The 13,004-nt window shown below is 37.0% G+C and overlaps 1 protein-coding gene across 6 annotated transcripts in view; it reads left to right on the forward strand.

Moving 5' to 3' along the window:
* The window catches only part of LOC103720147 (protein CHROMATIN REMODELING 20), a 50,745-nt gene that overhangs the window by 11,737 nt on the left and 26,004 nt on the right, over positions 1–13,004 (forward strand). For all 6 annotated transcript variants that reach the window (XR_005510659.1, XM_008809723.4, XM_008809725.4 and 3 more), the window contains 8 exons: positions 1,894–1,956; positions 2,053–2,148; positions 2,250–2,342; positions 5,245–5,435; positions 5,826–6,069; positions 9,276–9,389; positions 12,083–12,160; positions 12,402–12,935. Coding sequence is in view for 5 of the 6 variants with exons in the window: in XM_008809723.4 (XP_008807945.1) it covers positions 1,894–1,956; positions 2,053–2,148; positions 2,250–2,342; positions 5,245–5,435; positions 5,826–6,069; positions 9,276–9,389; positions 12,083–12,160; positions 12,402–12,935 (1,413 nt within the window). In the remaining variant the exon portion in view is untranslated. The remainder of the gene's footprint in view (positions 1–1,893; positions 1,957–2,052; positions 2,149–2,249; positions 2,343–5,244; positions 5,436–5,825; positions 6,070–9,275; positions 9,390–12,082; positions 12,161–12,401; positions 12,936–13,004) is intronic.

Consider the following 13,004-nt stretch of genomic DNA (forward strand, 5'->3'; position numbering starts at 1 on the left):
AAGATAAGGGCGACATGGAAATGCTCTTCGATTGATAAAATCTTTTCTGCATACTTCTCTCTTATTTTGAAAATATGGTGTAAAAGCATGTTTCAAGATTACCTATGTCAGTCCTTGTAGTGTCATCATCTAAGCTTGTGGATGACTTCATAACCAGAATTGGGATTTCCCAAGCAGTCCTGTTGCTATGCCACTGTACACAGCTTGTCCTATATACCATTGGAGTGGAATGGAGAGGAAGGTTGAGAAGAGAGTCTTTATCTTTGTCAAAACTTTCTAGAAGGCAGTTAATATCCACACTGCTATTTTGCTCAGCCATCACTGTTGTCATAGGCATTGTTTCTTTTTAGGAATCATATTACTTGGAGTCTTCTAGATCTATCTTCTTCATCTTTAAGGGGGAGCTCTTACTTTGAAGGATGATCATGTCCGCTCCATTTTAGGTTTGAAGAATGTGTCCTTTGCCTTCCTTCTGGCTTGTGTTTGACTAGGCCTTGGTATTTTGAGCAATAGTAAACTCCCATCAGATATATCCTGATATTTGGAAGCCATGCATATACTGTCATCTAGAATGTGGCTTGTTATGCTGTAGCTTTATTTAGTGGCGGTGTTATTAGAATAGGAATTTGTAAAATCCCTTTATTGAAAATAAAGTCGACCGTACCGACGTACCGGTAGATGCCGATACCAGTTCGGACTGGTACGGATTGGTACCGAACCGGTACCACCGGTTCGGCTTGGTTCACACATCCAAAACCTTCAAAAAAAATTTGAAACCGGTACGGGCCAGTACCGATTTTTTAACACCGAACCGGACCGGTCAGAGCCGGTACTGGTTCGCGGTTGAGCATTCCTTGATTGAAATCAAGGTATGTTGTGCTGATACCAGGATCTGTGCTGGTTACTTGGTGGTACAGTATGGTATGGTATTGTGCTGTTCTGTTCTGGTCCGTACGGACAAAGCTCGAGGGAGGGGGAGAAGGAGAAGGAAAGAGAGAAAAAGAGGGATAGAGATAGAGGGAGGGAGAAGGAAAGTGAGGGGGAGAGAGTGAGGCCGAGTGAGAGACAGAGGGCTTTTGAGCCCCCATCCCTCCCTCAGGTGGCGATCACATGAAACAAGGGCACTCCTCATGAGGCAAGTTCCAAAACAGGCGGTTGACTATGGTACATAAGTGTGCTCAAATTTATGTGTAGGATGTAAGAGCAAGTTCCAGAACATGGTTCTTGGAACCTTGAACAGCCACAGAGTATAAAAGATGTCAATTTCCTTTCAGGAAATACCAGGTCTCTTCCACTCTTGACCTGCATCACAAATTCCTGTTTTGAACACTGTCATCTTCAAGCATTTTTAGGATGTATATATATGCATGCATCATTGGTAAAATGAGTTTGATTGAAAAGTTTGTGATGGAAGGCCATTCATGAGGCAAATTTTTGAGTTATCAAATTCTATTTACTCCTTTCTTTTGGCCTTCTCTTGCTTTGCACCTCATTGAACAGGATTCCATGAGCACCACATTTTGTTCCTTGGCATGTAATAATTGCTGAGGATTTTGTAACATGAACTAGATAAAATGCTTTGCTACAGTTTTTGATAGGAAGGATTTGATGGTATGTTGAAACTTCGACCCTTTTTTGAGCTTTCATCTTATTTATTGTGTAGAAAATTTTTGATCTTCATGAAATAACTTGTACAACTTATTGCTCCTTTTAGGAGAGTCTATGTGCTGATGATTTTATGATGGGTTCTTCTGCCTCTTCAAATCCTCTGGCTATTAACCTGCAGGGTTTTCAAATTACAACTTTTAAGTTCCTGACAGATGGCATCAATTTCATGCACCGTTATAGTTTTTTTTGTATATGAGTTATAAGGTGATGAAACTGTTTCTGTAGGTGCCTTTAACTGATGCAGAAGTTGAAGAACTGATCGCGGAGTTTCTTGAAGTTGAGAGTAAGGTATCTTTCTTCTGCTCTTGGTTCTTGATTTGCCTTCTAGGCTCCTGGTCAGTAGAAGTTGCTTTTTCCTATTTCTACTTTTGTTCTAATCTTTAGGCAGCAGAGGCACAAGAGTCACTTGAGAAAGAGTCACTTGCCCGAGTGGAAAGTGAAGTAAGAGTGGAGCTAGCTGAGAATCTTCTTGGGGATGCGGTTAGGGTTTTTTTATTTGGTTTCTGTTTTCTTGTTGAACATTCTATTGCCCCATATAAATTCTAATATGTTTTCTTGCTTTCCTGTTTCCCTATCCATAGTTGGAAATGGCTGTTTCAACTGAAATGCAAACATTCAGAGAAGAATGGGAGGCTGTTCTTGATGATTTAGAGACTCAAAGTTCTCTCTTGTTGGTAATTTTCTTGCTTAAAGTTTAGAAATTTTTTGGATCACATATGGACCTGCCATTATTACATTATATATGTGCATATAAGTTCATGTGCCTGCGTTTCTATTTGTATGTATTTAGGACTGTTGGATCACATAACATATGGACCTGCTGTTATTATATATATATATATATATATAATGTCTATATGTGTATGTATACATGTGTCTGTTTTTCTATATGCATGTGTATATGCTTGTGGTATGGATGCATGCATCCATTTGCATGCATGCATGCATGTATGGATGGGTGCATGTATTCATGGATGCATAATTTTGTTTATTTTGGTAAAAGATCACCAACTTTGAACTAGTAGTGAGGTTGGGTGTTTGAAAGATTTCTTCATTATCAGGCACTTTATCATCTCTACTTGGGCCTCCCGAGCTCCCACTTCTCTGTCATCTTCTAGCATCGTGCAGATGGATTTGAGGAGGGGGGACGTGATGACGCTTGTCAAGTCGATGAAATTCCTCTCATCAGCTATCTATTGCACCAATACTGTAGATCTAGCACCCACAACCCCCCATCCCAGTTTGAGAGCTAAAAATTCATTTATTGTAAGGTTATGATGTAAACTTTTTAGTTAATTCAACTTATTTTATGGAATACTGAGAATTCAGGATTATCATGAACATTATTAATGAATCTTGTTCATGTTCAAATGACTAATCTTCAGTTTGTCTTATTTAACATATTTGAGATCAAGGATTTGAGTCCTAGTGGGATGTCTTGCGGGATGTCAGGATGGGGCAACATCTCAAGTGTTAGGACGGGACTACCCTACCATCATCCAAGCACATGTTTGGCACATCCTAGGACATCCTCTGTCCCATGTGTCAAGATGGGGCGGGACTGTAGCATGTCCTGTTCCATGGAAAAATTGAGACGGCCACATCCTATGGGATTTGAATCATTATTCGGATTGTGCTTGAACTGTCTTACATATGGATGTTGTTCTGTATACCAAATCATTGCTTCTTTCCTTCGTCTATTCTCTTTCCAAGTCCTAAGGAACCATCATCAGTTCCTCTTCCACTTGTGATCTTAAACCTAGTAACCAATAAAGTGGAAGTGGGACTTCCCTTCTTCTGCTTGAAGTTATTTTGTCTATGAATCTGATATTAATTCATAAATGTTGGGATTAGGTCTACCAATTAGTCATTTATGTCATCAAATGTTGGTAAATAATAGGTTTAATTATTAAGTGATCCCATATTCTTATCTATCTTGTCTAAGAATCTGATGTTACTTCATAGATGTTGGGATAGGCATACCAGTTAGTCATTCATTGCATCAAATGTTAGTCCGTAATAGATTTATTTATAAAGTGATCCCCATATTCTTGTATATGTTGGCATTAGGTGCTTAGATATGCTAGACAATCTATGAAGTGGCCCACCTAGGTGTTAGTTCATAGGTGGCACTTAGTATAATTTTCTACTTCCTTGTTTTATACTATGCTCACTCTTGTGACTAAAATGAACTTATTTTAAATGAATTGGGAGTGAAAATGACATAAGTTATCAGCATCCTTGTACATCTATCCTATCGCTCAAACTCAAAGATGCCTTCATCATCGGAATCTAGCGCAAGGTGCAATCCTCCACAGCCGGCTCAGCCAAAATCAGTCAAAACATATTATATCAATAACTTGTTATAATGCGCATGCAACTCAAGAACTTGTGGTAACAAAAGCTATTTGTAGGTTCTTGGTTGGCTTGAATGTGAGGGTGAGCCTTGGTGCAGTGGCAACGCTTCTCCCTTGTGTCCTGGAGGTCACAGGCTCGAAAGATGGAAACTATTTCTCTGCATACAGGGATAAGGATATGTCCATCTGACCCTCCCTAGACTCTGCAATGGTAGGAGCGTCGTGCATTGGGCTGCTATTTGTTTGGTTGGCTTGAACCTCATTGATAGCATCACAAGTATCATTTTTGGACAGTATCAAATTTTCATCTCCCGATAGTGAATGCTCATTTTAGCATGCTAAAATGTTTCAATAGCTGCCAATGTGGTAGTAGTTCTACTTCAATTTCATATCTTTATGGAGGATGGTGTGCTATGTTTTGGTGGTCATAATTCAACTGGAGCCTGTGGCAAATGTTGAAGAATCTGGAAATGCACACATTTTTTTGGTCAATCATTCTATTGATACTTGTAATCTTCATGGAAGCTTTTTTGGCGTATTCTGTTCTCCTGTTCTTATGAAGGTGTACTGGAATCAGATCTCAAGGTCTCTTTTATATTCTTCCATGAAGAATGTGGTGGTCTTAGGAAGAAAAGTCTGCAAACATTGGTTATCCGTGTTTGTCTGATGCAATCTTAGCTGAAAAACGCTGATTGCCATTTTTTGTTGCTCATGTTTATGCTTCTATTTTATCAAATTAGAGGAGCTTGACATGGATACTTATCCATGATATAGTCTTTGTCTTGTCAGCATTATTCATTGAGAAAATTATTTTTAAGTAAATCCTCGTTTTTCTTCTCAACTATTGCTAATTTAAAAATGTTATATTGCTCTTGAATCTAAAGATCTTTACCAGTGAATCACCTTAACCTTGATCACTTTGATTGGTGAAAGCTTTACTGTGTTCAAATGTAGATCGTTCAGGGAATATTAATTACATGAGAAAATTAACAATAAAAATCATATATTAGATTTGGGATAATGCCCTGATATCTTCTTATTTGGTGATGTAAGAACATTCTGCTTGATGATTAGATCACACTGAGATGCATTTTAAATGTGGCACATTGAATTCTGTTGGCTAACTTTAAGCCATATTTTAAATTATTTGTTGTTATGTATCTGAATGTAGAAAAATTTGTAAATTATAACTTTTTTGTATGATATGCTTTTGTGACAGGAACAACTTGATGGGGCAGGAATTGAGCTTCCCAGTCTCTACAGATGGATTGAAAGTCAGGTTCCTAATGGTTGTTGTACAGAAGCTTGGAAGAAAAGGGCTCAGTGGGTAGGCACTCAGGTCACAATTGAAGTCAACGAATCAGTCAGAGAAGCTGAAGAATACCTTAAATCCTGTCGACCTGTAAGGAGGTATGATTTGGGGTCCATTTGGTATCGCCTTTTTTTTTGTTTTCAAAATTTCAACAAGAGAAATGAACTAGACTGAAAAACATGTATGTTGAAACCCTTTTGCTTTTCAAATTGTTTGTAAAATCTTTATAGTTTTTGGTTGCTTTTAGAAAGAGTGAAAGTAAAACCAAGAAATAGCAAAAGTTTGCTCTACTGCTATCTTCAACATCAATCTCCATATGGTATTCCAGTAATCTGTAGAGAGAAAACACTAAAACAAAAATACCAAACCCAAACATTAGTTCTTAACTACTTTTTCCTACTTTTATTATTATTGTTCTTGTTGTTTCTGTTGTTATTGTAGCTTTTTTTGATATTTATTGGTCTAATGTTTCTGTGTTATTTTACTAGACAACATGGTCGGCTGTTGGAAGAAGGTGCTAGTGGCTTTCTAGAAAGAACACTTTCCATTAAAGAAAAGGACAATCTTGCAGAAAATTCTGAGAAAGATTGGAGTAAGTTTGATGAGCTTATTCAATCTCATGGCTGCACGGAGAGTACTTCATTTGGTAGCAAGAATTGGGCATATGTTTACCGAGCCAGTACTCCCCAGCAAGCTGCCCAATTGGGCCTCCAGTTGCCTGGAGTTGACGAGGTAGCATTCCTTATTCACAAATTTCATTAAGATTTTTTTGACTCTTGCTGGTTGCCATTCATTGACTGTTTCATTTAGCCTCAAAATTACTGACTGATGTGATGCTTTGTGACCCATTCACATTTGTTGTTTTTTCTGTTGGAGATATTCTACCTTTGCTTTTATAGCAATAAATGCATTTACAATTTTAATTATGAATGTTCTGAGCTATCTTCAAGCATGATTTTTATCTTCATTTATTAGGTAGCTTTCTGGTGATGCAAGTTCAGCCATGCGTTGCCACATTTCTCGCACTATATCTGCTATCAGTACTGTGTTTTTCTAGATTTTGATCTTTGGAATTGCTTGTGTGCGCCATATGATTTGGACCAAAATTATGCTATTTTTTCTGAGTGATCCCATTTTATCTGAATTTTGAAATCAAATTATTTTTATCTTAGAGAATGTATCTGTACAGCATCCTGATTGTTTCATAGATACAGAAACCAAGCTTGAAGCCACACCCATTCAGGTTTCTGGAAAATTAACATTCTACAAGCATGCATGTGAAAGTAAATTAGTTTCATCCAATACCTGCGATCTGAGTTCTAGGTACTGTACCGGTATGTTACTGGCTTGGTATGGTATGTTTGGTATAGTACGTGCTATGTATGGAGATAGCTTCCGATCTCTTTTCCTCACTTTTATAATGGTACGACCTGAAACCAGTCTTTACGGGTTGGTACAATATGATACCCGCTGGTTTTGAATGGGTACTGGACGGTTCTGCTCGGTTCGCACTGGTAGGACTGGTTTGACTCATAAACCGAACCGAACCTTGGTATTGTATTGGTACTTTACCGGTATAGTATGATATGGCCATACGGGTCGGTATAGGTCAGCACAACAGACCTTGGTTGCACTGTTAAATGAGCATGCTTAGTTTAAGAATAACCTCTAATTGCACCTTAATCGATCATGTGATGCATTTATAGCTTTTTGAAGGCATGTGTTGATCAAAGTTTGTGGGAAGGACGGATGGCTTCGATTTCTAAGAAGTGGGAAAGTTTTGAATGTAAACTTAGAAAATACCAACTATTTGCTTAAAGGATGAAAGTCTAAGGTGCATGGATGAAGTCATAATTTGAATAAGGATCTGTTTGGGTGCCTTGAAAAGACTTCACTGCCAGTTGAAATGTTAGAGGCAGACCTTCAGGCATGTCTTTTGAAGCATTTGGCTGCTTGGAAGTGCTTGACTTCTAGCAGGTGGACTCAGGGTCATGGTAGTTTTGCAGAAAATGACTCATAGCTAACATGTCTGCAAGTTGAAATGCAGGGAGCTAACAGGTGGGTGGGAAACTTTTTACAGGTCCTCCATCCGCCCATGATAATTCTTCTTCATTGTTGAACCTGGTCATTCCTGCAATTTCGGACTTCTATCTCATTGATATCCAGCGATTGATTTCATAGGCATGAACTTGAAATTCTGCAACTGCAACTGCCGGCATCCAAACCAAGAATTGTAATTTCTACAACTACAGCTGTACACAACCAAGTATTCTTGACCCTAATTACAAAAACTATCATCTTGAAAACATTAAAAGTAAAACTTTATCTGGGATGCCGATCTCCGTACTCTTCATTACCAAACTATTTGGCACTTGGTCCTGCAGTAGGACCAAAACTGTTATCTGTACATAGTGGAAACAATTTATTGTCATGAATAAAGTTTGCATATATTTTTTGTTAAGATAAAATAAGCTTAAGTTCTCCATTGAAGTTGCTTGTACACGAGTCATAAATATTATTGGCAAGTGTCTTCAGTATGATTAAGTATTATCAGGAATATATGTAATGTTCTTACTGAAAGATTGTATAAAGTAAATCCAGATAGTTAGGACAAGGCTAGATGGTATTGGTTTTGTTAATGTTTTATTTGTCTAGTCAAGTGAATGTATTTGGTCCTTCAATGACAGTCATAGCTGAATGTAATCCCTGCACTAATGCTCTGTCTGTTGTGTTACTTGAATATAGTGAAAGTTGTTGCAAAGCTCTAGTTTGGGTTCCTTAGGATCGCGCATGCTTCTGGTGTTGATAGAATCCTTGATGCATGCTGTGGACCATAATGTCTCTAAAATTTGATCAAGCTTTTCTGGGTGAATCTGGTTGAATTTGAACTTTGTGCAGTTCAGGATTGGAAGATTCAAATTGTGGTTTCTATTGGATCATAAATTTCATGTGGTCATATATCTGCTGACACAAAAATCTTTGGTAACTCCATTTTTAAAATCCCATGAGATTTTTTGTCTTGTAAAATGACTTATTAATTGCTGATAGTTGAGCTTTGAATTTGTAAGAGAAATAAAAGAAGCATCGGGTTTTAGACTAAAATGTAGAGAGAATTTCTCATCTCCTAGCATTTTACACCAATTAATTATTTTTTTCTCCTTTTCCCCTGTAACTTTCTCCTCATATTTAAATGGGATCGGTTCATTTGAGTAATGATTATTGGATTGTCAAGCATAATCTACTTTAGGCTTTATTTTGTTTCTACTAGAATTTAGTAATAGGGTTACATGTAAATTCAACTCATGGTGAAGAAGACGAAATTTGGTTTGTGCCTCATGAAGTTAGATTTTCTGAGGAAAGGATGTAATAAATTATGTTGGGATTAATGATGCTTCAATTTATTAATTGTTTGTCTTTTTCCATGGTTCCCTTAGGATATTGTGTGGACTTCTATAGTATCATATTAGTGGACAAGATTTTTGTCTTTTGGAAGGCTTTGTTTGGTTTTACTATGGTAGTTGAACTTTATACTCTGATCATCTGATGTTCATTTCAATGAATTATCACTGTTTTTTATTTAAATTATAGGAAGACAAAAAGGACATAGTATGCGATGTAAATGCAATTAACATCCTTCATTGTTTATGATATATTCTGAATCTTAATAAAGTTTTGTTTTGCTTTGAGTTACTTTGTGCTTTTTGAGTAGCATCATCTTGTGAGTGATTTATACAAAAGCTTATCCTATTTTTTTACCTCTGCTTTGATTCTGACTAAACTCTATGTCATCAATGCTTTTAATATCAATTGCTTTATCTTTCTGCTTTTCCCTGTTCTGTGTTCTGAAGTATATTAGTGTTGGTTAATTAAATCTTGCTCCATTGTGCTTACACCAATGGTCTGTAAATATGTAAATATTGTTGTTGTGAAATTTGCAGGTAGAGGAGATCGGTGAAATTGAGGGCAATATTAATGATCCTCTCTATGCTGATGCGATTGCGAATGAGAAAGAAATTGAGCTTTCTGAAGAACAAAGGAGAAAGTACAGAAAGGTTAGCGGGTTGTACTCTTGGTGTTATTTAAATATGCATGTTGAAATTGTGCTGAGATTGATCATCCAAATGGTTCCAAGTTTTGTTGGTTTGTATACCCCTTTTTTCATGCCTAAAAATCTCACATTTTTTTGCAATTCATTAAAAAGGAGTAAATAAGTTTGTGTTTTTAGTGTACACGTTCATTTTCTCTTATTTTAAATATAATTATTTTTTGTTTCGCAAAAAGTTTTTTTTTGTGATGGATTTTCAGAGAATATGCAGAGATGCTTTACAAGTATTCATAGTAGTCTTAGGCTTATTTTACATGGACTTGGTTTCTTGTACCTGGTGAAGGTCCATGTCCAAGCATCAGATCCTTCCAATGTTCTGGAGTTTCTTCTTAAGGAGTTGTGTTCGAGTGTCATACCAGTGTCCACGTTTTTGTTTCAGGTATGAGTATAAACTGAAGGATTTGGGTAATACAGGTTATAGGAATATGACACTAGTAATTCACACGTGCAATGCATGAGTTTTTTAAGAGGGGGAGCTTTCTTTTAATGGTTCAGATCCTGTTAACCTGTGAAATGTTTGGGTTAGATTTTTCACCATGTGATTTTTTGTCCTCACTTAAGTTTGTTCCTGTAAGTGCTGTACTTGTTTCTCTCTCAAACATTAGGTGGAGAGAGAGAAACGAGAAGGATATAGTCTGGAAGAGACTTTGTTTAAGTCTCATATCCTCACAGCTCATGCTTTCAGACTTGCTATGTAAATGGTTACTGTTAGACACACTGATAGTGATTCATTCTACATTCTGACACTCCTCAAACTGTTTTAATGTAAGCAAGAAGCATTTTAAGTGCATTTAAAAATATGGGTGTATATTTGTTCATCTCTCAATACCATATAATGGATGAGGATATAAGTGGGAAAGGAAAAGGACTCATGTGCAGTCTGCTTAGGGCATGTTTGGTTTTGGATATACTTTTTAAGAAGTTCTTCTGGCAAAAGGAGAAGCAAGTTAGGTTTTCTAGCCTCTTCTGAGAACCTTTTTTTGACCTTTTCTTCTTAAAAAAACACTCTTTAAATTTACTGAACAGTGAACACATTTTTTTTTCCGGGAAGCATTTTTTACACTGTCTTTTTGAAGGAACACCAAACACACCTTTAGCCTATCCCCATCCCCACCCGCTGGTCCTTTTACGTGTTTGTGTTAGATATACAGATTCTTTTAAGTACATCGATTAAGGAATGACAAGGTTGCTCTATTATGACCTTGGTGTCATGGGTTCGAAACATGGAAAAGGCCTCTCTACACATTGTTGTAAGGCTGCGTATATTTGTCCTTCCCCAGACCCTATAGTGGCTGGAGCCTCATGCACCAGGCCAGCCTTTCTTTTTTTCAAGTGCCTCGATTAAGGAGCAAGGTGAAAACCTGCCATATGTTTTGTCAATATTTTTTTTATCATGTTTTAGAAATCAAATAAAATATTGTCATAAAAGTGCCTCAAAATGTTTTCTTTGTATGCTAAGGGAGTGATAACTTCTAAGGTCATACTAAAACTTTTGAACCATGGTCACTTAAATAGAAAAGCTGTGCCCATTTAGCAATGTCTTTATCTTTTTTACCTATTTTTTTTTTGGGTCAAGTGACTTCTTTGCTTAATTATGAAGTATTTCAATAGTGAGGACAATATTAAAGGTGGATCTCATATTGTTGTCTTGAGCATCAAGACAGTGATGCTATGCCACATCATGTTAGCTGAGCTCAACTGTTGAACAGCGACAGTTTGCAAATTGGGCTGTTTCCTTATTTTAGTTGCCATGTCGTGGAATACATTACTGTTCATCCTTCTTTAATGCAAAAAAAACTGTATTCTTTGTTCTCATAACATGTATTCTTTAGGAGGCCAATGTCCAAGAGATATAATGCCTCATGTTTCTTAAATTGTGCATCTTCTAGTTTGTGATGGAATTTTTTGTCCTCAAGGTTGTGAACCACGTAATTATTTTTTTGCTTGAACTCTCTGGTCTTGCACCATCTTTTAATTGGAGTCTGGCAGATAATTCAGCCATGGGATGTGAAAATTGGGTAGGAATGGTTGTAGGGAAAAAGCGGGATGGTACTTATGTTATTGTTGATATCATTGATCCTAGCAAGAAACACTTTTATTGTTTGTCAATAATATTATCATTATTTCAAGAGTATTTGAGTTCTTTAAGGGGAAGCTTGGAAAGCCGTTAGGAGGCTTGAAAATTATATGGTTGCTCCACTATGACTGGTGGAGCAATAGGTAGACGTGATTGAAGTTATGAAGTAATGCTTAGGCTTCCAAATTGGCACTAGTATCTGATGTTGTTCTATGTTGGAACTTGGAATACTTATCTGATGAAGCTTTTGAGGTTAGCATATATATATGGTGAAAAAGATGGACCTGAAGGTTAAGTTGACCAGCGTGCATTTTAATGGCCATGTTGATGGAATTACCTCGATTCTGGTGCTGTGCAACTTCAGCTTCAGGCTGCCCCATGAGATGTCATAGGTTCTGTATTCTTTTTCATTAATTTTGCTACAGCTGGCTTTTCTATTATTACCTGGTATTGGAAGTAGGTGCCCTGCTCCATGCTTGCTAGTTCTCTGAGTATATTAAACTGTCCATGGTACATGCTCTGAGATAACTGCTGAGATATTTAATATATGTTGCCATCTACAGGTAAGAGAAGAGGATGATGTACACGTAACGAGGAAACTGCAACACCATTTGAAGAGAAGGAGAAACAGGAATAGTCGGGTAGATGTCTTTCTTATGATCATTATATATTGTCTCCCCCATTAAGTATTTAAGTGGGCGACATTGACTTGATAAAAAATGGACATGTTTTATAGCTCTACCATTATATTAGTCTCATACTTGTTTGATCTAAATGGAGTATTTATGCTTACTTGCTATGAATTTTAGCAATATGGATTAGGCATTATTTGTTTGAAGTTATATCATGCAAGTTTTAAACCTGACTGTTGTCATATCACAGGAATCTATTGAGAAAGAGGTCCCGGATGGTTTTTCCCTGTCAAACGAGTGTCCTCAGCCAGTTTCTGAGAAGCCAAGCTCATCTGAAAATGGTGTAGCCAATGTTGATAATACTGATATTTTTATTCATGATTTGGAATCTCAAGCTGTTATTTCTAATGGAAGTAAAAATGAAAAGTTGATGTTTAATGGCACCTGGAAGCGTTCACGTGAAAATGAAGATGCTGCCATTGACAATAAAAGGAGTCGAACTGTTATAATAGACAGTGATGATGAAGTTCAAGAGTTGAACAGCAAATCTGCTTCTCATGCACCAAGCAAGGAGCAAGATTCACCTTTGCATGTTAAGAAAGAGGTTGACATTATAGATGTTGATGGCCTTCCTTCACCTTGTCCAAAAGACATTTCCAGAAATTTTCGCTGTACTGCTTGTTCTAATGTATTGAAAGCTTCTGAAGTGCACAGGCATCCACTCTTGGATGTCATTATATGTGGTAATTGCAAATTTCTGGTGGTGGAGAAGACGCGACTTGAGGTAAAGACGTTATACATTTCTGGTTCGTTGACAACTAATAAATAATTTTATGAGGCCATTTTCCAATCT

Source organism: Phoenix dactylifera, chromosome 2 (assembly GCF_009389715.1).
Source record: "Phoenix dactylifera cultivar Barhee BC4 chromosome 2, palm_55x_up_171113_PBpolish2nd_filt_p, whole genome shotgun sequence".
NCBI lineage: Eukaryota > Viridiplantae > Streptophyta > Magnoliopsida > Arecales > Arecaceae > Phoenix > Phoenix dactylifera.